The 25,329-nt window shown below is 44.4% G+C and overlaps 1 protein-coding gene across 3 annotated transcripts in view; it reads left to right on the top strand.

Annotated features, from left to right (window-relative positions):
* The window catches only part of lrrc28 (leucine rich repeat containing 28), a 59,506-nt gene that overhangs the window by 33,585 nt on the left and 592 nt on the right, over positions 1 to 25,329 (top strand). For 2 of the 3 annotated variants that reach the window (XM_088921383.1, XM_088921382.1), the window contains 4 exons: positions 2,299 to 2,401; positions 2,884 to 3,059; positions 5,421 to 5,580; positions 6,987 to 7,936. In XM_088921383.1, coding sequence (XP_088777509.1) covers positions 2,299 to 2,401; positions 2,884 to 3,059; positions 5,421 to 5,580; positions 6,987 to 7,056 — 509 coding nt within the window. In that variant the 3' untranslated portion in view covers positions 7,057 to 7,936. Of the gene's footprint in view, positions 1 to 2,298; positions 2,402 to 2,883; positions 3,060 to 5,420; positions 5,581 to 6,986; positions 7,937 to 25,329 lie in introns of those variants that run through there. The other variant, XR_016091335.1, reaches the window with a different exon arrangement.

Below are 25,329 nucleotides of genomic sequence, written 5' to 3'. Positions count from 1 at the left end.
TGCTGTCCCAGTGGACAGTCGGAGTGGGAGATGTGTGTGCTGTCCCAGTGGACAGTGGGTGATGTGTGTGCTGTTCCAGTGGACAGTGGCAGTGGGAGATGTGTGTGCTGTCCCAGTGGGAGTGGGTGATGTGTGTGCTGTCCCAGTGGGAGTGGGTGATGTGTGTGCTGTCCCAGTGGGCAGTGGAAGTGAGTGATGTGTGTGCTGTCCCAGTGGGAGTGGGAGATGTGTGTGCTGTCCCAGTTGGGAGTGGGAGATGTGTGTGCTGTCCCAGTGGCAGTGGGAGTGGGAGATGTGTGTGCTGTCCCAGTGGCAGTGGGAGTGGGTGATGTGTGTGCTGTCCCAGTGGACAGTGGGAGTGGGTGATGTGTGTGCTGTCCCAGTGGACAGTGGGAGTGGGTGATGTGTGTGCTGTCCCAGTGGACAGTGGGAGTGGGAGATGTGTGTGCTGTCCCAGTGGACAGTGGGAGTGGGAGATGTGTGTGCTGTCCCAGTGGTAATGGGAGATGTGTGTGCTGTCCAAGTGGCAGTGGCAGATGTGTGTGCTGTCCCAGCGGACAGTGGGAGTGGGTGATGTGCTGTCCCAGTGGGCAGTGGGAGTGGGTGATGTGTGTGCTGTCCCAGTGGACAGTGGGAGTGGGTGATGTGTGTGCTGTCCCAGTGAGCAGTGGGAGTGGGAGATGTGTGTGCTATTCCAGTGGGAGTGGGAGATGTGTGTGCTGTCCCAGTGGGAGTGGGAGATGTGTGTGCTGTCCCAGTGGGAGTGGGAGTTTGTTGAGTTAGAGGGCAGGAGAAGCAGCAGGTAGAAGGTTGTTGACCGTCTGCTGTCCGCCCTGTCCTCTCTGCATTGAGGGAGTCGCTCTGGGCTGGCGAGGAGGTTGTGCAGTTGAGTCTGGTGGCAGTTTGAGCTCCACATCTTCATAATGTTAGTATAGAGCTCTACCACTCAGACCACCTGCTCGAAGTTGTCATCATCATCCTCAGGGCACCGTGAGACAGGATGGGTTTAACATTCCCCTTAAACGCTTAATTGTCACGTGCAGTAATATCTTCTTATAACGATGATGGTGACTGAAACGCGTTTCAAGCGTTTTATTTTCAATTAGGCTTTTTGTTTTGTTTCAGTGTTGTTTTTTTCACGGGACCGCATTTGTTGAAATCTTTTTCTTCTATTATATGAGCATGAATTGCACGAAATGTGCAGTGACTCGTCCAGACAGCTCACCTGTTCCCCTGCCCTGATCTCTGGTAGGAGTGGAGAGTGCCCGGTCAGTGCGGCTTGCTTGCTGCACTCAGTAATGAAGCAGTGACACTCCTTTTATTAGAGAGTGGACATTTAGTGTGAAATCAACTTTAAAACTGCATTTTGTCTTTAGGAGCCCTAGAGCTGTAGGGCCATTTGGTCGTCCTAAAGTTAATGGCATATGTTATGTAAAGGGAAAACCAGAAAGACACATTAGTAGTCCCTGAAAGTGAAGACTGTATTAGACATAAACACATCCCTCTCCCATAAAATGTCCAGACATTTAAATTACAGTGACTGTTCTGCACTTCAGGGGAATTAAACAGCCCGTGACCACCACCACCACCTCTTGACTCTATACTTCTGTGTCACCAGAGAGACTCTGATTGGCAAATATCTCTGCTCATTGAATGTGGAAACATGCTGGAACACATACACCCTGGAACACAAACAATACTCATTCACAAAGCAATTACATAACACGCATTTGCAATTTCCTGTCCTAAATAGAAACCTGCCAGAGATGTTTGTTGTAGCCTAACAACTTCAGTGTGCGTGTTTTTTTGTCAGGAAAACAAAAGTATATTTACTTTTGTAAACAAAAAGTGATTTGCTTTTGTAATTTGCTAGTAAATGTAGGTTAAGTCTTGTTCAAAGACCAAACCACTTTAAATTTAAATCTGTAAAGTATGTTTTAAAGTGTGGAAATCCTTGGAAGTTTGATTTAGGAAATTTTGTGTAGTCCCAAGCAAAGTTTCAGTGTTGATAGAAATGCAACTCCAACCTTTTTCAGGTTCGGTGATTTTTACCCAGGGCTACAAGATGAATGTCATTTAGAATACCAATTTGAATAAATGTGAATTCTTTCAATTCTAGTTCCTTCCATCACATACATTGCATGCGGTGTCATTATGGGAACAAATACAAGCAAATGTGTGCGTTCAAATTTGAATGGACGGCAAACTGCGACTCGGTTTTGGTGTGCCCTAGAGCAGCACACGGGCAGCCTGCGCCAGCCTGCCCCGAGTGATTGATGATGTGACCGTTTCTGTCAGATCTAGGGCGGTCTCGGGAGCTGCAGTTTGTCTTTGTTGACAACAACATTCACCTGAAGGGCCTCCCATCCTACCTGTACAACAAGGTGATTGGCTGCAGTGGGTAAGTGCACAGTTTCATCTCCCCTGCCTGTACCTTGTTTCTCTTTGTACTGACCACCGCGCTGCTCAGCAGACTGACAGTGTTCCTCACCGCAGGCAGCACCATGTTCAAATCACCAAGCAGACGGATTCTGTACTCTTGTTATCCTGGCCCAGTGGCAGATGTTACTCATTTCATATTCGTATTCCACATTTTTATTTGTTTAGCCATTTGTCTGTGTCTCTCGGTCGGCCTGTCCGTCCATCATTTTTGGTGAATCCAACCCTCCGTCTGCCTCTCCATCTTCGTCTCTTTGAGATCCAAGTAAATTTTGCCAAGAGGTGAATGTTTTACTCATTTCTGTCTGTGTTTGGGAAAGGTCAGCCTTTCCCCTTGCTAGCAGTCAAGCATTCAGTGTTTGCGGCGCTGCTAGTGGTGGGTCTGGGCGGGTCAGCGGTCCGGCCTGTGTCTGAGTGAAGTGGCGCTCTCTGCCGTGCCTGCAGGTGTGGCCTGGCCATGCACGTGCCCGACGGAAGACTGCTGGCCGTGGACACAGGCGAGCTGACCGTCCCCTTGCCGGTGGAGGTGAAGGCCGTTGGCTCGGAGCGGGACTGCGTGCTGCCCCTGGAAGAACTGACCATGCGGGCTCTCCACACCTTGTACAGCCCCCTCCTCAAGGGTGAGCAAAATGGCCCTACTTCCTGATCCTGCTCCCCCTCTGCGTTCCTACTGCGCTCCCCTGCCCTGTCCTTCAGGAAATCTGGCCATGGTCTGTCTGTGCTATAACTGTGGTTTTTCCTCCTTCGCACACTGTTACACTTGAGCCGACCCACAGTTGTGCTTTTCACTGTGTTTTCCTACGCTACACTTTGGCAGTACCATGATTTACTATTGTAAGATTTATTACGGCTGTGTAATTCCATATTTCAGGTTGCTGTTATAACTTTAACCATAAAACCAGCAAATGAACTGTCCTGGAAAAAAAGAAGGCATGGTACTGAAGATATCCCAGAAGACCCAAGTGGCAGTACCTACTGTACATGATGATTCATACAGAGTACTGAATGGCCAAATAGTATCTTCTGCACACGTTTTGGCTGCTATGATTTGCTGTGCAGAGAGAGGAGTTTCAGGCTTGAACACCTGTAGTTAATAGTGGTGCTTTTGTGTGTTATATGCTAATAGCAGGATCTGCCTCTAATAATTTAAATTATTAGACCATAGCAGCGGTATAACATTTCACTTTACCCAATCATTGGGAAGGAAATCTCGGTTAAAGAAGAAAGACCACAAAGCCACAAGCCTTTTGCAAGAAACGTGTTTCCTCATTACAGAGTCGAGTTTACAAGCCTTGTAACCTGCTAAGAAATTTGGCAAATATAAGAATGCAAAAAAAAAACGTACAACCTAGAAAGCAGGGAGTCCCATGTTTCTTGAATAAGACTTTAAATCAGAGTCCCTTCTGTTGAACAGATGTGCAGAATGCCTCACTTCTCTTAGCTGAAAGAGGATAAGCACTCAGGAAGCACAGTTATGTGTGTAAATGTGCATTCTGCATGAATGAAGTTACAGATAAAGTCTTCTTTAATAAAGATTCTTCTTCACCAAGATTCTTCTTGTTTCTAGCTTCACTGCACTGTAGAGAGATAGTACCACTTTTGTCACTGCTTTTTCAATATAAAAGAGAAATCAAAACAGTTACTGAGAGCAGTTCGATTAAGGCAATAATACTATATAACCATTACTGAGTGGTCAAACAAATTTGCAGAGAAAAGATTTATTTTTTTTAATCTCACATGGGTTTGCCATTTCGTGTTGCATATATCACAGTCTGTTGCATATGGCCATGATGGGGAAGCACATCACTGGCAGAGAAGAGCATTTTTCATAAGCAAAGGTATAAAAATGTCTGTCCGACCACAACAATGAAATTGTTGATCTGAATTGAGGAGAAACGCTGGCAGATATATTGTAGTGAATATGGCTTAGCTAGCTGTGTCAAATTTGAAATTGCACACAGTTCTTCACAGGCTTACCTTCATTTAGCTAAAGTTCATTTCAGTTTTTCAATAAATGGAAGCTACTTGTTGAGAGGTGCAAGGGGCGTTCAGGCATTTATTGTTGAGTGCATTTTAACTTTAACTTGGCTTGATACAGACCTTGTGCAAAATAGTCGGAAGTTTGCTTTTGTGCATTGTTCTTTACCCTGTAACGGCCAGGATAGTTTATTTTGTACAAGTGTACCCTTTATCTGGTTTTTGTCGTTTGTATTTAAGAAATGCCAGAAATCAGGTCTTGCATGGAGTAAAACATTCATATGGCATTTATTAAGGACATAATTTAACCTTGTAGCCTTTAAGGTGGCATAAAGGACCTCTGTAACGTAGGGAGGCAGGTGGAACCTGTTAAAAGAGAACTCCTGTTGGTGTTGGTAGAGATGTAGGGTTGGTACTAATTGGCACTGCAGATTGAAAGCATTGAAGGAAGCACACCTGGCATCCTTCTGATTGTACTGTCTGGTTAGTCAAACCCAAAACGCAGTGAGCGGTGGAGTACTGCGTCTGGAATATTTTGGAGTGATACTGAGCCAGTGTTGACTCTCTAGGTGTTATGCCTGAAATAAGTGCGCTCCGTTAAATTGTGTAAGCAAATTATGCATGCTCGCAGGCAAGGTTTATTGCTCTTTGTACGCTGTGAAGATTTTTGAGATGATGAAGGTGTTGCCTGCCTTCCTTAAAAATTGGCCCTGAAATCCAGGAACTCTCTGTTGACTCCCAGCAAAGACGAAAATGACTCCTAGGGGCCTAGTCTGCACCAGACGTCTCAGGTGCGACAGCTGGGATGAAGTGCAGTGCAGAAAGGCATCTGTGATAGTACTGTGAGATCAGTACTAGCTGTACCTGAAATACTCACGTATAGTTGCAGTTGCTTAGCCTGTTCAAAAAACAATCTGCATGTTCTGTCTCTTGCGCTGTGTGTCCCTGCCTGCTGATGATCGCGTCTGTTGTCGTTGTCTGTTTCTTTTCTCCTCCCCCTGCAGCCCTGAACGCCTTGCCCCCGATCTCGCTGCCCAAGAGCCTGTTCGAGCTCCTGCAGTGTCCGCTGGGGCACTGCCATCGCTGCAGCCAGCCCATGTTTACCATCGTCTACCCCAAGCTCTTCCCCCTGAGGGAGACGGCCCTGGCCGGCGTGCACCGCAGGTAATCACTGGGGGGCTCTCTTGGGAACAGCGCGCTGCTCGGCAGACACCTGGAGAGCCGATCAGCCAGCGGAGCAGGCTCAGCTCTAGATCTGATTTCACACTTTGTTTATGCAGATGTGTGCGCGAGTGTGCATGGGATTTTTTTTTAGGAGCTCGTTCACAGCAAGTCATTGGTCTCTGAAGTTAGGACTTCTGCTCGCGTCACTCTCCACTGCTACCTTTCTCTTTTTGCATTTCCTTTCTTTCGCAGGCCGGAGATCAGGAAAGTTATTCATTGTTTCCTTTGTTTATTATTTCAGTGTGCAGGGAAAAAATAACCCCCTCCCCAGAATTACACCTTAGTCATGGTAGGTCAGTGATCACAGAGATCCTGAGTTGTTGTCCCTGGGATGTGCACTCCCTTTCAGCTTCTGTTGAGCAGAGGAAAGCTAATCGAAAGGGAAAGCAGTTGATTTCCTTTGACAGCACTACTTTTGCCAGGGGTAGGGTGTGCCGCCTCACGCTGTGAGTTTGCACAGTGCCTCGCTGTGTCTGCATGAAACACCGTTTTGTGAAATAACAGCCCGTGCCACGATTACCTGGGCAGCCAGCCAACGGCAGCAGATGAACTTAATAGAAAAGAGGGGAAAAGGGAGAAATCCAACAACTTTACCTCCCATTTCATGACCCAGGGGCCACCGTGGGCTGTTTGCAGCGTTGTTGTAGAGGTCCATGGTGTTAATAGAATCTCTTGCTTATGTTGTTGCGTTGGCGAAGGTCATCCCCGCTGACCTCTGTGATTAACAGCGTGCCTCGCCCTGTGTCGCGGCCCGGTCGCTCTGGCCTGTGTGGCCAAACAGGTCGGAGCCCTGGCAGGGATGCCGCAACCCCATCACGGCCTGAATTCCAAAACGTCCCTGGTTTTGGATCATTCCCAGAACCTATGTTGTAGGTCCCCCCGTTTTGCCATTTCAGGCCGTGCAGATAGGCTAATCTTTTCATTAGCAGAGAACCCCCCGAGATACTGCAGGATTTTGAAGAGGGTTGTGCGTGTGTCTGCCAGCGCGAGCCCTCAGTCTGTGCACGTCCACGCCAGGGACGTTTGAATCAGCAGTGTACAATCAATGCACATGGACACCGAGCGACCCTGAGCGGTGCCAACAGCAGACAGCGGGTGATTACAGCCGACAGCAATTTACGGTCTTATCTAATTGAAAAAAATGAGAGACGGAGATAAAGTGCCGAGATCATTACACGGCACCTTAAGATATAAAGCTGGAGTTACAGCTGCTGCTAGATTCTGGACACCTTCCAGCGCTCTGGGCCTGCATCCTTCTTTCGAATTGCGCCACGGCTTCACACCTTTCTGCTTTCTGTGTTTTTGTTTTGCCGTTTGTGATGGGTTTTTTTCTTTCCTTGTTGCAGGACGACGGTGAGCTTTGTGGCCTACTGCTGCTCCAGTCAGTGTCTGCGGATGTTTGCCCTGCAGAGGTGATTCTCAGGGTGCAGGAACAGGTCACAGAAGCTCCCTTTTCATGGGGTCAACGTCTTGAATCTCAAAAGAAAAGCCCGCTTTGTGGACTTTGTGGTCACTGCCAGTGACTTACGAGCTGGAAAGAGCAGTGTGGGTCGGCTGCCCCTTTCAGGATTCTCCCAGACAAGCAGCCCAACGGAGAACAGAGCTCTGTTGTGTGTTTGTGTGCAGTAAAGCGACTGTTTGTGTTTTTTGCTTCTTTTGGTATTTTAGTTCTTCTGTTACACAGTTCACCCTGAGCACACTCAGAAGTATAAACTCCTGACTTCGGAGCGGCATCTTCCCCTGGGATGTCCCCGTGTGAGATGGTACCCCTTTTTTTGATGTGGAAATTTTGTTCTTTGTCTTGGTAAAAGCAATGGTCAAAATGATAAGCAGATTTCTACCTTGTAGAGGAATCAATGAGACAATGTAAATGACTTTAGTGAACTCTTATTTCTGCTGTTTTTCCTCAGTTTGGCATCCAGATCATCTCCAGATTACAATTTAAGCATCTTTTTGGACAAGTATGTATCTTCATTTTTTTTTCTCTAACCTTTTTTTGCAACTTAATTCATACTTCCCCATGAATACTTTGATCTAATTTGAAAAATATCCACGTGTTTTTTTCCCCCAAAATGATTGATTGTATTTTGAGATCCCTTTGTTCCATTTAAAATTGGCTCCTGATTCGCACGTTCATGTGCTTTCTCTTACTTTCGTCTGTCCATGAGACAAAGTAGGAATTCTGCCTTTTTTATCCAGAGGACAGACAGAGCGGAAAGGTTTTTTTGCAGCTCCTCATGCTTGTATGTGTTTGTGTGTTGGGCTGTGCAGACAGAATAAATTCTTAACGATATTATTTAGAAATCCCTTTCAATCCTGTTTGAAGTGAAACAGGCTGATTTTGTTACAAAGAGTATAATGATATGCTTGAATGCAGAAATGAATCTGAATGCGGAAAATCTTTGTTTTATCACTGTATGAACTAATGTTACTGTTCTAACTTATTGATCTGTAATTGGAAAGCTTTCTCATTCGTAATCTGATCACAGTGTGCAGAGAGCACATAGAAAGATAAAAAGATTTTTCTTTTTTTTTTATTGGAAGCTCAACCCAAGCTGGGTGTAAGGGTTTTAGGCTGGAACTGAAAACAAGGACCGTTTGCTTTAAACCTTTTAATCTAGGTTGGTGTAGGTGTATTGAGCAGCCCAGTTATTCAAATGCCCTTTCCAGTGTTGAACCCATTGTGCTGTTTGGTCTTCTAGACCACAGACATGTCATACTGTGATGACAAAGCAGGGGGCAGTAGAGTGCTATTTAACTGGCAGTTAAAAGGTTAAGACATACTGCATCAGTTTCAAGCTGTACTGTTGTATAAACACAAGTGAGAAAATATATGTACCAATTGCTGTTATTTAGAGTCAGAGGCCTTAGTAATATCAGCTCTACTATGTACAACAGTGCAATAACATCCAACATGTTTTGTTAGAAAACTCAGAAGAAGCTGTAAAGGCTGTTGACACACCTGTATATATGCCTGTATGTTCTCTCTAGGCGCTGTTTATGATTCTTGGCGTTTCCTGTGGTCAGTTCTGAGTTACGCATCTGCTTACATCAGAAGCCTTGACATACTGAGCGTTAATTCCTGTTGAATAATTATGCCTCCAGCTACGCTTCTCAAAAGCCTGGGGCTCCAGCTTATCTGTGGAAAAATGGCCAAAATGCTGGCAAAACTCATTACTGTGTTAGAAAACAGCAGCAGGGGATGGGAAAAGGTGAACTTCTGCTCAGGCCAGCAAAGACTTGTAACTTTTAACTGTGCTGGTAATGAGCCTGTAGTTGTTTCATGGGGCAGGAGTGAAGGAAAGGTGCCGGCGAGTTCCCCTTGAAGTCAAGGAGGCAGGGTGTAGCACACCGGGCCGAGGCTCACATTGTAAATGGAAGCACTTCTGGGTAGCGGGCGCGAGGAAGCTGCCTCTCGGGCTGATGTCTGGACTCGCCCAGAGTGACTGCTGCTCTTTTAACCACATCAAGACGCCCTGCTCTCCGGCAAGGGGTGGGGGAGGGGGCAGGTGCTGGCGGGTTGTTACAGGACCTCCTCCCCCCGAGATGAAGGCCCGTGCCCCCCACGCCGGGGGCGCACCTCTAGTCGTCAGGCAGACCCCAGCGGGGCGCCCACAGCGGGGAGCCAGTGCACATCCATGCTTCTGGAGACGGGCAGCCAGTTCCCGAGAGCGGTTCTGCTGGATTTCCACTCCAAGGGTGGCACAGGGAACGCCGCGTCATGTGTTGTGCACGCGTGTGAGCCCTTGTGGGCTGTCGTCTTCCTCCTGTAGCTCATATGGTTTGTAGCATGTTGTTGGACCGCTTTCCCAACACAGTGAGAGTTAGATCCTGTTTTTCGTTGTTTCGTTGTTTTAGTGTTTTAGCGTATTCAGTGAGTTACGCTTGTCTGATCGCGAGGGCCTTTTTTCCTCCAGATCCTTGTTTTTTCTGTCAATTTAAATGTTTAACTTCTTAGGCTTTGTGCACGACGTCTAGGTAACGACTACACTGTGAATGTCCTCGCTGGCCCAGAAACCCAGCGCTTCAAGGTTCAGATCTGCACTTGGGATGTGATTTTAAATTCTCCTGCACTAATGTTGCAGTTGTATCAGCTGTGATGTTGATCGCTACGGCCTCACATTCTGTTTTTCAGCGAGCTTGTCTTCTTTAGGAAGTTGGTGTGTGGATTTCAGATCAATTGGAAGCCCATCTTCAATGGAGGCTTCACTGTTTTCTGTTAATTTGAGGAAATAAAACAGTTTGCTTAGGGTAAAATATGTGTTCTACTGATAATCACATGGAACAGCACTCAGTGATGGTGTGTCTGTTGTGTTGGTGTTATATAATGCAAGTTCATTCTTTTGAGTCCAAAAATATAATTTTCATGTTCTTTTGGGTAGCTGTGTCTGTGGTGGGGATGGCTGACTTTGGTCTGGGTGCTCTGTGTGCAAACTGGTGGGTGTGTTTCAAGATAGTGTGAGGAGTAGTGGGTGAAGCTGCCTAAACCATAATCTGATTCACGTCTTCTTGCCTCTGTGGGAGTGGGGGGTCTGTGTGTCATGACTGCTGGTGCTCATCACCACAAGGAAAAACAGTATAGTGTGCAGACTAACTCAGTGGGCTCCACGCACTGTAGTCTCCTGATGCGTAGTCACACCAAAACTGACTGCTACTCTGTCGTGCTGCCTGAATATTGGCCAGTATGGAACAGTTCTTGGCTGTACACTGGAGAGGAATTCAACTGTACTATAAAAATAAATGGTCCAAAGATAGTAAAACAGCAATATAAAACCTACACCTCTGATTTATTTTCTGAAATGTCTGCAGTCCGTCGCTGCGTGACTGTTGAAGCAGGGGCAGCAGGCTGGGTTACAGCTCCTTCTGTCAATGGAGAGGGGGGCACTGGTAAACATTCAGAATCAGATTTGTTTTTACTGGAGTTATTCACTCCGTCCCACCCCCTCTTCCAACAAAACGTGTGTGGCATCAGAGACTGTAATAATATTAGTTCAATAATTAGAGGGTAATCAAAGTAGTGGTAAACTTCAACATCTGCTCTTTACACGGCTCGCCAGCGAGCTGATTGCACATGCTGGGGACCGGTGAAGAGGAAGGAGTCTTTTCAGGTCAGGATGAGCCTGCTAAATGGCCAAAATTCATCTTGCTGTCTTCTGTTAGGATACCTTGTTCAACAGGGCTGTGTTCAACAGGATCATCATTTCTCTCTCCGTTTCCAGACCCACCTGTTTCTCTGCTCAGTCATCCACTCTCCTCCTTCACCTGTTCTGCCAGCTCTCTGGGCCCAGACACACAGACTGACCTCCCTGTTTACTTAAAGGCTTTTCCTTTCCTAATCCGGTGTAATTACTCTATACCTTTGGGGCCCTATCCATTAATCCCAGCCTCTGCAGCGACTGACAATAATTCTTTCACACTGTAACAGACCCTGATTAATTTATCATTCTGCTACTCGGTATCGTAAACCACAGATAGGACACAGAATAGGGGCCTGACTGGCTACACTTCACTTCCTGTATCAAATACCAAAAAAGCGGCAATTTATTCATAAAATTGAATAAACGCCATCCCATCATTAGAAGCGCACTTTAATGTCTCCATATGTACCACCAATATGCATTGCATTACTATACATTACCACAAGAAACAGCATTTTTCTCTTCTATTTACTCTCTTTAGCAGTTTTTAATTGCATTGTGTGTGTTATTTTAGCCTTAAATACATATGAAGTATCAATTTGCTTTCAAAATTGTCAAGGATTTCTACACCTCTTGACAGGCTGACTGAGTACCTTGAGAGTACTCTTGTTTTGGAAAATGAGAGAGAAAGTGTACTAGAAATGTATTTCTTGCTATGAACAATCCGTATCTGTTGCTTAGGTCTCAATGACTTTTCTATAAGAATTTAAATCACTTTTTTTGAGGGCTTGTCATTTCTCTTCTCTCTGATTTACCCTATTTACCACAATCAATGACTTTGTAAGGGTAAGAAAACACACATCTGCCCTTTCCCCTGGAAGTAGAAGACATGACACTAATTGTAAGCAGTTAGGGTTCTGAGATTTCACTAAAACACTAGATGGATAAAAAGTTTATTTAGGCAGATACTGTAAATTCACAGGTCTCCTTGTATAGACTAAAAACCCACAGTAGGATGTTTATGAGTGTAAGCAGTCTGAACATCAAAAGGCAGTTCACTTTTTATTAACACAGTTTTCAGATCTTCTGTGGCCCTAACTGTCCATTAGCCTGCGGTCTGGCCTCCTCTAGCTGAAGAAATGTTTTCTCTCTGCCAACACTGCTCACCAATAGGAGAACTGCGAATCTGAAAGCCGACACTGGAAATGGGGTCATTCCTTTGCATTCTTCTCAAGCTCATTTTTACACACTGCAGTTAAAGGCATGCACAAAACCTAGGCTGTTGCCATAGAATATAATTTGTATAATTTAAAGCTTATTCCTTACTTGGAAGCCTCATTCCCCAGTTCCACATGTATCCAGCTGACAACATCTCCCCTGTATTCTCAAAACGCTCGCCGGGGGTGTGTGGAGGTTTCTCCAACTGAACTGCTGTGCACTGGCTCTCTAGTCATCCATGCATGTAAATTGAAGGTTAAAGGCTTAACCAATAAGGGGGAAATGTAGATTGTAGTTTGCTGCAGCTTTATTTGGCATAGTTTTAGATTTCATATTCATACTGTACATGGTGTGGGCTTCGAGTGCATTTGCTGTTTGGATTAACTCCAGTCCAGCTCTGGGCACATACTTCCAAACCAGCGTGCGTGTTCGGTCTCTGGAGGTGAGCTGTCAGCTTGCATGGACTTGCACTTTTCCAAAGGGCACCACACTGCCAAGCAGCGTTACTTCATAGCCCGTATTGACAGCAATCCATCCTGTGCACTCACAGATATATAATATAACATCACTGCCCTTCCAAAAGGGTGTTGGCTGGAGACCGCCACCTGTTCTGCCCAGATACAGGCTGGAAATCCTCCCAGATTTTTGTTTCATTTCCCATCAGGCCTCGTTCTTTTAGTGCAGCTGCCTTGAAAGCCTTGGCTCCCCAGTCTCCCCTGCTTTGCTCCGACACTCACAGTCCGACTCTAACACAATCACAGGCTCACAGTCACAGGGGGGTCTTAGCCAAGGAGATCAGGTTGCAGGCTGGTGCGACACACTGGCTAGGTGAGCAGGGGTGAACATTGAACCGCAGAGCAATCGGTCATGCTGAGGGGAATCGGGAGCCAGAGGACGACACAATAAAAGGCATATCAGTCAGGCTGGCAGGAGCATTCGGCTCTGTGCACCACAGACCTGCCTCTGTCACTGAACACAATAAGGGACCAGGGGAAATGAACATTATGCTCATAAATTTACTCTTGCGTTTGCTGAAGGGAGTTTTGAACACAATACTCAATTTTAAAAGTTGGTGAGTTGTAAAAAAATGTATTTGAAATGTTTTAAAGGCTTTCAAAGGCAAAATAGCAAATAGCAAAGGCAGCATGCAGAAGAATTTGAGTTTTACTGAATTCCTTACAAAATCTAAGACAAACTTGGATGATTACCAATGGATGTTTGGATGATGATCATCCAAACTTGGATGATTACCAATGGTTGAGATAATGAAGTGCTTGCAAGATTGTTTAAGTAGATTCTTCTTTGGCCATGCATAAAAGGGTTAAATGAAGCATAGCTCATTAATGTGATGTCTACTGACTGGTGAGGACAGCAGCTATATTGTATTAGTAATGTATAGTGTGCTCAGGTGACCTGCAGAACAGAACCTTTGAATTGCATTGTGTATGCTACCTTCGACATACAGGAAATATTAATTGCTTCATTTACTTTGTGTCAAAAGTGCATGTAACCATCCAGCATGGGCAAATGTATCGGGGTGTCTGATGAGGAAGCATAATGTATGTAACATAATTTTTTTAGCATTAGTTGTATTAGCCAGCAGTACAAGTCTGCCGTTTTTTGATGTGTTTGTCCCCTGAGAGGTCAAAGCGTCCAGTGTTTAGTTCTATCGGGTGATGTTTTCTTGCACCAAAACAATTTAGTTATAGCTGAGATCTGTGTGATTTTTCCTTGATTGTTTATTTCATGTTAGCTTGGAAGCACCAAATATTTTCTAAAGTATTCAAGACCCCTGCACCAGCAGAGGAGAAATAAGAATTGTGAACATCCTTCACCAAAGTGGCCCACCATTGGCTGCTGGAGATCTGGGGTGTCTTACAAGAGAGTAGGTAAAGTGAAGAGTAATAGATCTCTTACTGACAGTGTGAAGCTCACAGGTACCCCGAAAGCTGCTTGGGGAATCCCTTCAGCAGTCAGATAATTGCACAGCCCAGACATATGTCTGAACTGATAATGAGTGGGCTACAGGCCTCGTACAGCCCATGTCTGAACCCTAGATGTCAGGACTACAGGCCTCGTGCAGCCATGTCCAATGTTCCCTCTAAGCTGTGCGCATGTGTGGGCGCACACAGGTTATGAAATCAGCGCACATAGGAAATTGAACTATTGAATATGATAATAATAAAACAAACAAGGTCGTCAATTGAAAAATGCTAAATTGACCACGAGACTGGCCGCGGGAGGCCCAACTTGGCTGGGTGCATTATTATTGCTACTAGATCATCGATATGCTCTCGTAGTCTTGTACCTCCCTGCTCATGCTCGCTCGACACTCAGTCTCTGTGACTGGGCTCGTTGAATCGCTGTCCCGGTCTTTTGGATCTCTATGCTTCTATGAGAATGTCTATATTAACAAAAAATAATTTCAGGTTTATAATTTTACATACACTCAATTTAGTGCACCCAAGTTTTTGTCACTGGGGAAATTTTTGCCCATAAAAGGCCATTAAGAATCAGAGGGAACATTGCCCATGTCTGAACTCTAGATGTCTAGAGTACAGGCCTCGTATAGCCCAGGTCTGAACTGGTGATGTCTGAAATGCAGGCCATAACCTGTGCTTTGACTGCCTTTGCAATTTGACCCACTTTAGATCCTCTGCATTTTAATATTTTGTGTAGGAATTACTTCTCCAGATTCAATCTTCAAACTGTTTTGACTACTCCTATATTGAGTGAACTCAAATGATCAAATTCTCCATAAGAAAAAAAACATCATTGGCCTTTTCCAGGAAATGTCCAATCTTCCACCAGGTTATTTTGGTAAAAACATTCATGTCTTTTTACCGAGAGTAATATAATAGTTAACACAGCACGTCTTCCACTGCACTGGAAGCTAGTTTTGGTAAATGCCACATGTACCTATTGTAGTTGGTTCAGAGACTGTCATACAACTAATTGAGTATGTGCTTTCCTGCACTGTGTGGAATTAGTCTGTAAGTGTTGTACAAGAGGGTTCTTTCCATTTTGGGAGCTGAACAAATTTGATTTGACCCAATTTGACTTGTGCTAAGAATTTTGTTTATCAGTGATAAACAAAAGCAAACGCACAGGCCAGTTTCCCTGTAGTTCCCCTGTAGTGAAGAAGCTGATTCCCAAAGACCTCAATCATGAAGAACATAAAGCAATTGTGGAGATTGCAGACAATAATAATAAAATGATGATACAGTAAACTTGGATTGTGATCAGCATGTAATAGCTTTTCACACTTCTTGAAATGTGGGTTTATACAATATCTCATGTTTTAGAGTGTTCATCTTCACTGCTGCTTGAACTCTGTCATCTGTTATGCTGTGGTTATAATCCATCAAATGTACAATCAATTGAATAGGTGACTTTCTCTGTTGGGGATGATAGCTCAGATATTGTGAGCAAGGGCCTTGATTCAACACATGCATCATAGAAATCCTGTGGTCTTTATCTTTGCGTTGCCTGAATTGATTTAATGGAAAAACCCTTTCAAGGGGAATTGAGGACAATTTTAGATTTGATAGAAGAAATTGTTTTTCATTGGGTTGTGTTGTCCAGAGATTTCACACAACCATATGTATTAATTATATCACATAAGGTTTTTTCAAACATAAATGCATTTTTCTCTATGAAAATCAAATCTCATTAAGGTGTGGCGCCTCTTCTAATCTCTAGGCTAATGGTGTTTCTTGGTGCTGCTTCTCCCATTCTGATCCTGAGCCATGTCTGTGTCAATCCTGTTTTTCTCCTCTGAGCAGTCTCACTGCTGCTCGTTCTGGTGACACAATGAAAGAGTGAGAATTTAGGGCAATGAGTAAATTCTGATCAATTTAAGCTACTGAGCTCTGCTACGCACTGAGCTCTCTAAACCTCAGAAACAGCACCAGAATTTAAGACCTATGCCTTTATCTCTAGTGCTATTATACCAAGAATAAATAGAAAAAAAGGTTACAAATCTCATATTTCTGTATGAAATCCTCCATAATGCACATGAAGGAAAGTTAGCGTGTCCAGCTGGATGAAATCTCGTCAAGACCTCACATAAGCTTTGTACACGGGGCCCTTCAGACAAGTACGAGCTCTCTCTTCAGAAAATTCTCCACAGTATAGCAGCACGCTGGGTGTTGGCACAATAGCCAACAGAACAAAGTGCTGAAGCTAACAGTCTTAAGTCTTTTGGAGCTCTATTTTACCAGATACTCATCTAAACTACTATACTGTCTGCATATGTATAATTTTGAATGCAATTTTTGCTCAGGAATTTTCAGTACTTTGTCCGTGATAGTCTTAATTTGAACTTGTTCAGGTGGGTAGCTGCATCAGCATGCGTAGGCTGCAAAGGAACAAGTAATAGGTTTATTCCATGCTAAAAAGAGAAGAAAGAAAACACAACGTTTCAGCCATGAAGCCTTCACACCTGAAGAAGGCTCCACGGCCGAAACATTGTGTTTTTTTCTTCTCTTTTCAGCATGGAATAAACCTATTACTTGTGCATTTGAACATGCCATGCCTTTGTGTTTTGATGTAGAGAATTTTTAAATGTACAGCTTACAGGTGTTCTTTTAGAAAAAACATCCAAAATGTTACGTGGAGGACAAAGTGTGAAAGGGAATCTTTGGCACACCTGGATGTTAGGAGTGGATCCATGCCTGCTGTTTTGTTTAAACGCTCAGTGAATTGTTTCAGTGCTCTTATAGACAGGCAGCTGGACTGAACACACAAAACATTGGTGCACAAATTCTATTAATATCTTCTGTTCCAGAGCATAACGTATTTCTCTCCTTCTTGTTTCACTCTTTTCTTCTTCAGTTAATTATTTATTTAGCAGTAGAGGCTGGGGGCTGCCTTTTTGTTTAAGATTAATGGCAGCCTGGTTCTGTAGTTACCTGCCAGAGGAATGAAGTCCTTCTCATTGTCTGAGAGATCCTCTCTGATCCCCCCCTCTCCCAGCTCCTCGCTTCTCTCCATCAATCTCTCTCTCCATCTCGCTCTCCTACCCCAAAGCATTCTCTTCCCTGTGCAGGGACATTCACTCTTTCCTCCCCAAACCAGAATGATGTTGGTTTCTTGCTTTAAAAAAATGAGCCTTGTCTCCCATTGTTCTCTAGCCTTCAGGTGCTACAATATACTGTAGAACAGGAAGGCATTTTTTGTACATCCAAGGACAAAATTAGACATGATTTCTTTTAATGGGATATAGCAGATTGATCAAAACTATTTTGTTATCTCACTACTGCATTCATTAGCAGGAATTCAGACAGCACGGGGCTTGTGTGATCTCTGTGGAGCAAAGAGCATTACTGTGTGACTTACCTGCTGGTCTCGCACTGTGTGAATGACAACTGGAGCCGGACCTCGTGAACAGCCTCAGTTCAGACACAGGTTCAATTATAGGTCACCACAAAAGTCTGGCCTGGGAGACTTTTCCTTAAAAGGACAGAAGAAAGGTTGCAAACTAGAGGAGGCCATTTGGCCCAAGGAACTTGCTTGGTTGTTGATAGCTAATCCGAGGTCTGAGAATCTCGTCCAGCCCTTACTTGAAAGAAGGCAGGGAATGATCTTCAACAACATGACTGAGTAGCTTGTTCCACACTCCCCTTTGCATAGACATGTCCTGTTCTCAGTTTAAATGAGACTTTCCTGTACTTTCCACTTATATTCTTTAGTTCCTATTCCAATGTGGCCATTCCTTCTTCAATTCTTGAGTCAAGGCCCTTCCTCATCCTATCTGTTCAAGACCAAAAATATGAGTTTTTTAGCTTGCGAATGTAGAACATTCCTTTAATCCCAGGTGTGTTTGTGGTTGCTCTTCTTTGGACAGAGCACCAATATCTGAATTAGTAAAATAATTCAAGATGCCAGCAGGTAAGCCACATTGTAAATACTGTTTCCCTTTAGTGACCATTTAAAATACTGTGACTGCCCGTTTGGGATTAAAATGTGTTTATTTCTTAAACTGTGCATATAATGATGAATATAGAATGGAAGTGAAGAAAATGTAATATTACCTGGTTATTATTTCCAGGCCTGATGATTTCTTTGAAGCTGTCGCTATTTTGTTTGTTGCACCTGAGAAGAAGCTGAACTTTGAAGAAGCACAAAGGGCTGTAATTGCGAAAAATGTCTTGTTGATCCAAGGAAGTTAAAGAGCCACTAATTATGTGGGTTTCCGCTGAGGATATCAAGGGGTAAGTGTCTTGCGAGCTGTTCTGGTCTCAGAACATACAGCATATCTAGAGGACAGACCGCTGCAGACTAAGAGGCGTAGAGCTGTGAGATAGTGATAAACAGAGCTCAGGTCCGGGAGAAGGCAGGAATGGAGGGGAAATTCATTTCAGCAGCCAATCTAGAAGTCTGGAAGCTCTAAAGCATGAGGTCACTTTCTTGATATGCTTTGGCAGAGGAATAGACAGGCTGACACCTGGTGAAACGGGGTAAAACATGAGGTTATGTGAACGTGAGGGAGAACAGCAGGTATGAGAATATCTTGCTGACTGACTGAAATACTGGATCGAGAACCAGAAACAGGTGCTGATGGGAAATTCGATCACAGACATGTGACGGACATGGTTTGGAACCACTGCTGAACTGAAATGCCTATTTGGGAAAATCAGGGTACTTGTGAAACAAAAGTATAAAAATACACTACGATGCTACACAGATATCTTGTAATACATATGATATAATGCCAAAGTTAAACTTTATTTTTGAGCTGGATACTTCTAAATGTCCAGAGGAAACTAGAAATGCATTCTTACTCTGTGGTTTTGACCTAATTAAGCAGCGAGGAAGCCTACTGGCCTTTGTATGATATCTCTGGCATCCTCTAGTCACAAAAGGCCATGGGTTTACACTGACCAATAAGTTGACAAAGTCAATATTGTGACCCTGTTCCTTTCTGCAAGCTGTTTTGTCCTCTTTGAAATAGAATAATTTTCCCTCGTCATCCTATGAGTTCAGGCCTCAACTGCGTGCTGCAGTCCCGTGTAAGTTATTCCCAGCTGTCCACATCAATATCTTGTGCTTTGATGTCATTTTGCACACATCTTTAAATTGGAGATGGGGGAATCCTACTGGCTTTATATCGAAGGCCAGCTCTCTGAAGAGGGCGTCTTCTGGGACATGTCACACATGCAAGGTGTTGTTGTTTAGGTAATGTGTGCGTACAGGGGATATGAGCAAGGCCAAGGACTAGGTTCTGTGTCTTTCCAGGAAATTCCAAGAATGCACCATACACAGCATGGGAAAACCTCTCGATCTCTTCTCGTGGTATCAGTATGATGATCAGTAAGAGTCGTCACTGCAGAGCAATGTGCAGATGATCGTTTCATTGTCATGGTTATCGATCTTGAGGGGTTTCCAGGAATATTTCCGCTCTTTGTCCTTATCCTTTTTAGGGTGACAATGAGACTGAAATCCTGACAAGCCTGTGAAGATCTAGACGCGAGGCTTTAGAGATGCGGCTCTGCACAGCTTTTCACTGCTACGGCACCAGCAAGGAGGGGTTGTATAAGCTGGTATACATTAGTTTTTCCTTCCTGTCTTTCGAGTCATCTCTGGAAGGGTTGTGCTCATTCCTTGCATGGGGTGGTATGTTGCACCATGAGGGCAGCCTTCGGCCCAACCTGAGCTTACCTGATCTCTGCCCTCTCCCAGCTGCCACTTTCCCAGCCTGCCTGCCAGGGCTGAGCAGGCTTGCTGAAGTGTGGGCAGCCGTCCAAGACAAGCAGGTGATGAAGCACAGTGCTTAGGGCAGTAAGGTTGTCATCTGGCATCAGGAGCCCCAGGAGATTTTAACAAGAACACTAAAATGAGTTTTCTTTAGTACACAAGCTGAAACTTTGATTAACTGAGAGCAATGCTTATTTACCAAAAGTTACCTTTTAAAATCAAACTACTCCTGTATTAAAAGGCCATTTTCTCTGCACATTTTAATTCCTGTTTTACTGTCTGTGGTACAGTCTGCTAAGTTTTTAAGTCCTTCTCACTTCTCATCATTGACACAGATCCTATCCTGACTCTCATGTTCAGCAAAGAGGAAAACATGGCATTGAACAGAGTCCGTTTAAAGACCATTAGCATGTTTTCTAAAGTTAATTGTTTTCAGTGACTACACCACAGCAATCCATTTCAAAGCCTTTTCTCTCTGAAGTTCTCCTGGTATTACTGGACCAATTTATGCCCTAGGCCTAAGGGAAAAGCTTTAATACTCCAATAACTACAGAGTTCACCATTGAAGGGTCATAAGATACTCATGGATAGACTAATACTTTGTGTTACAGATGTTCCAGATGTTTTGAACAATTCATATTCAGGAACACAGGAGCACAGGAAAGGTTGATAACATGTGGAGACTATTTAGCCCATCTTGCTTGTTCAGTCTCTTATTAGCTTATTGATCCCTGATTCTCTGCCAACCTTTTCATGAAGGATTCTGGGGAATAAGGTTCAGTGACATGCTTGAGTGAATTGTTTCAGTCACATCCTGTATGATACTTTGTGTTAAGACGCGCTCTTTAGTTTCATTCCTAAGAGCACAATCCCCACCTCACCTCACCACTTGCTTTTTGGAGAATAACTCTCCTAAGGATAATTTCTAATAGAACAGTGGAGAGGATAAGAAGTCTTGTGTGTTTCTCTGCGCACACACGTTTCTCTACAGTCACACATACGGACTTTTTGGTGCTGTGCAAACATCTGATGCAAAAATGCAAAAAAGGGTTTGGATGGATGAATATGAATTAATAGAGTATTAAATATATTAAAAGCTAAATTATGTTACAGATAGTAATACACCTGCTCTAGAAGACTGTTGTCTAATGAAAATTTCATAAGAAAGTTTACAAAAGGGAGGAGGGGATTCTGCTTGTCTAGCTCATTTGGCTGCAAGTAGCCGAGTGCCTATCCGCTCAAACCAGCAGTACAAACCCCCTGTTAACATAAACGTCCATGAGTCCGAAATGATCATGGCATTTGGCATGCTACAACAGCACACGCCAGCTCATATCCCATGGTAAATAAGCTTATCTAGAGGGCAAGCAATATAATACCACCACCGATAAGAGCAAAGTGCTGAGTGAACTTTAAATCTCCTTTATTCTCCCGGCTCCATCCCTCCATCCAGGCCGATGTCTTTGATCAGGCCAGACGCTCCTGTGTTCCTCCTGCCCCCTGCTCCAGCTGCGCGCCGACTCGTTCCATTGCTCTGTCCTTCGGCCGTGCCGAGGTCGAGCTGCGTGGTGCCGGCTCCGTGCTCTTCTGCGGGGCTGTGGGCCCGCGGGCCTGTGGCCAGGCTGCCGTGACAGCGATAACAGAACCGCAGATTCCACTGCGCACTTCCTGAGGAGGGGAGGGCTGAGCAGGATGGCACACGACACAGCCAGCGCAGGTCTCTTGCACCTAACGACTGAATTCGTATTTGCAGGCAGAGATCTCTTTCTTCTTCAGCTACAGTAGTTCCTGTAAATATAAACACTCAGAGCCACGAATGGCCTTACATGTTGTTAACAGAATATAAGGTTTAATTCGGAATAGTCTTAACTGAATCGATTACTAGCCTAGCCAGAGATTCACCAGTAGTGTTGTTTTCCAGCAGGACAGCCCCACAAGTCACAGCACAGGAGGAGTTATTTCACACCTCTGAGGATCTTTAACCCTGTACTTACACAAAGGAGCTGTATGTTTATGTTTCCAGGAAGAGATTTTTGATCCAGACCGAAAATGCAATCTAGATTTTTCAGGAAGCAACTGCATGATTGTCAGTGGTTCAGACCTAACAAAGGGCAACGTATTTGCCGAAACGTGGATTGAGAATTTTATCTGGGCTTTATCTAGAGAGTGTGGAAGAGAAATTGGCACCGCAGTGTAAAAACTTCAGAACTCCTCTCGTTACCAGATGGCTTCTGAGCAACCTGTGTGCCACGCACCCATCTCTCCCTCCTTTTGTGGAATAACTCTGTTGTGTTTTTATCAGAACTCCCATAGCATTCTAGCCAGAACTTAAAACACTCAAAGAGCTGGCCAGCCCTGTCCCAGCCCAGCACAGTATTTCGCACACAGCTGAAAACATTAACACTTCCAATGCCCTGTGATTCTGAACCACGTTCCTGGCGCATTCTTCACATTGCACTGACAGGACGCTGATAGGGGTTCAGCTGCTGCTGCTGTGGCTGTGGCCAAGTGCAGATTCAACCAGCCCCTAGGCAACAGAATGCCCAGCTACCGTCAGCCAGTGGTAAGGTTTTGACCTCCTGTCCCCTAGGGGGCAGCACACAGGTTTGAGAATCCATGAACTACTTCATGAGCTACCGCTGAAAGACATGCATCTTTGGATTTGGGTCAAAGATGGAAACATCTGGTCTCAAAATACACACTCACTGCCCATACATGCATTCTGGAAAAAAAATGTTAGTTCTTAGGAATTAAAGTAAAAAAAAAATTGATTTGACTGACCTTGATTCTGAGTCTTACAATGTGTGAAACTGCATTAAAGCATATCGTTAACCTTTAAACTCAGAGGAGATGAGAAAAAAACCCAATTAAGGCAATTAAAAGGAAACCCTTTCCCATCCATCCATTTTCTATCCACTTTGTATCCCATATAGGGGGCAAACTTTTTTAAAGAAGAATAATAGAATTCAATTCAAGCTTTTTAATCCATTTGATAGTTTTTTTCAGTATCCAAATCAATTTTAAACTGAGTTTAGAGAGAAAATCTATAATTATTTTCTTTGTTTTTCCCCCTCTTCTGCTAAAACGGCTGCTTTATTCATACGCGTGTAAACAATAATGTGTCACGTTTAGGCCTTGTGTCTAGTGTCACCCTGCCTTACTGTGAAAACAACAACTTGTCATTTTGAAAGTGACAAGGCTGTGGCATTCATTGATTTCCTTTTCTGTAATCTGCAGAAAGGCCAGAACGCAGGTGAAACTGTGTAGTGAGGGATCATAGCCAGGTTTCTGGGGGCAGAAGATGGGGGCATTTTCAAATCCATGACTTGGAGGCCAGGAAGAAGGAAATGCCGTGTGGGGATGAGGCAGCACATGCACAGCGCTCTGGCCATTTTGATCTTGCTACCTGGTGTTGGGAGGTTTTTGTTGGCATAGAACATAAAACAGTCCTGTGTTAGCTGGAGCAGGCGATCGAGGTGGGTACAGTAAGCAGCAGGGCAGGGTGAAAGAAACAAGCAGACGGTTTTGTCAGGGGCAAGTAGGATCTTAAGACTCTACTTCACTCAGTCTCTCTGCAAACTTGGCAACACTAGATTTCAAGAAACCACCAAACCTCTAGATCTTGCAAGATAGCAGAAAAGCCTTTGGGACTATCACACCACTCACCACAGTGTGTAAGGCTGTTTATCACCTTGTGCTTGTTGACTACAGGAGCTGTGGAGTTCATATGCAGATGTGCTAATGTACAGTCGCAATGCTTTACTGCAGTTGATACCTTTCTTAAACCTTCCCCATCTTATTTTTGCTCTGTAGCCCTTCTGAATCCAGTGCTCTGACCTCGGAAAAACCTAAATCCTGCCAGGGGAAGCAAAAGGCAGAATAGCAAGATGCACGAATGCACAAATAAAAGGTTTTGCAAGTCCCTTGACTCCCGGGCCAGTCAGGAAACCCAGCATCTGCTCCAGAAGAGAGCCATGTGGTGCAGAACCAGTTAAAAAAAACAAATGTTGTTTATCATGTGAAAGCCGAGCTCCTATCAAAGTCAAACAGTCGCTGCCTCCATTGTAATGTGTTCAATGTCGATCCCAAGGACACTCTCACTACCTCAGATAAAGGCAGCGTTAAGAGATCTGGGACACTTTCACAGTTAACCTTGATGGTGCTGGAGTGGGCTGAAAGCGAAAAGCACTGATATTTAGCCATGAGAATATGTGACAATTGTGTCTGTATTCATTCAGCACCTTTTTGAGAAGTGCAGTGCTGAAGCAGCTGTTTCTGCAGGAGAGCACTGGGTACCACCATGTCAAAATAATCAGTCGTGAGATCAGTGATATTATTTCATCCCCCCCCCCCCCTCATGTGCAGACTCGAGCCTTTTTCAATAACCTCATGATCATCTGCATCAGGCCCCGTATTACACACAAGGCTAGAACCTGTAGTCTTCATGGCTACACTGCACAGTGTTGCATGCACCAACTTTGCATTGTTCACTAATGCACATTTTAATGTGTCATAGGATTAATTTAAAACAAAAGGATTTTTGTATATGATTGCGGTGCCTGCCCTGTACTGCCATGGATACAGGTGGAAACCAGTCATACCAGCAAAGGCTTCTTAACTCCATGTTCAGTTCCATTCCCCCAGCACAGAACACGAGTGTCAAATTCCAGTAGGATTACAAGAGGAGCTAAGAGCACTGCTCCTGGTGGGAGCTGCCTCTGTACCTGTCTCCTGCTCTCTCTGCCTCTGTGCTCCTCTCGCAGCTCACCTGCAGCGCCGGTGTGCTGGAGGGAAGGCTGTGGGGTGTTGGCCGGCGATCGGCTCTGAAACAGAGGTCTTGTGCCTCCTGAAAGATCAGCTCACGTGAGGGAGGAGGCTTCAGGGTGATCAGGGAGTTGGCACAGGATGTGCAGAATGAGTCCTCCTGTGTCCACGTTGAGTTAAACTTCAAAAAAAAAGAAAGAAAAAGGACAACTTTGTTCCTTCTAGTCTTTTTATTTTTTGAATGTGCTTCGTGTTGATTAATGGAAGGAGAAAGTATTGTATGAGGCAGGTAGAGATCAGTCTTTCTGTAGCACACCCCCTGATCCCCTCCCCCAATTTGCACCACGCAAATGCGACTATTCCCTGCCAAGTCCAGCAGACTTCAGGGGGCCTCATAAATCATCTGAAACAAAACATTTTTTAATCTGAGACGTGCTTGCCTGACATGCAAATTTATTACCTGTGCCAGGCAAACAGATGCTGTTCAAATCCCCTGTGTCTGCCTTTTGTTTACCTGTGTGAAAGGAGAAAAAAGAGAGAAAGTAAAAGAGGAAGGAATCAGAGCGAAGGGGCTGGTTTCATGGAGCAGAAAGTAGCAGCAGGTGCGGGATGAGGAGATCTGAAAAGGGTTGGTAAAAAAGGAATGGCACCTTTAACGCCCTGATGAGAGTGGTTCTCAAAACACAACCTTGCTGTCCGAGAGATTGATACTGCAGGTTTTGCCAGGGTCTGTCTAGTACAGAGTCAGAAAGGGTGAATATTCTTTTTTTTACTCTTTGGGCTGGGCTACCTGTTTAGGTGGCAAAGTGTGAGATGAGTATTCCTTCATTGGGATCCAGACAGACGGATGTTTGCTAACGCAGCATTAAAA

This window comes from Atractosteus spatula, chromosome 7 (genome assembly GCF_055471065.1).
Source record: "Atractosteus spatula isolate fAtrSpa1 chromosome 7, fAtrSpa1.hap1, whole genome shotgun sequence".
Classification (NCBI taxonomy): Eukaryota; Metazoa; Chordata; class Actinopteri; order Semionotiformes; family Lepisosteidae; genus Atractosteus; species Atractosteus spatula.
Note: the sequence above shows the minus strand (reverse complement) of the source record. Positions and strands in the feature narration are given on the sequence as shown.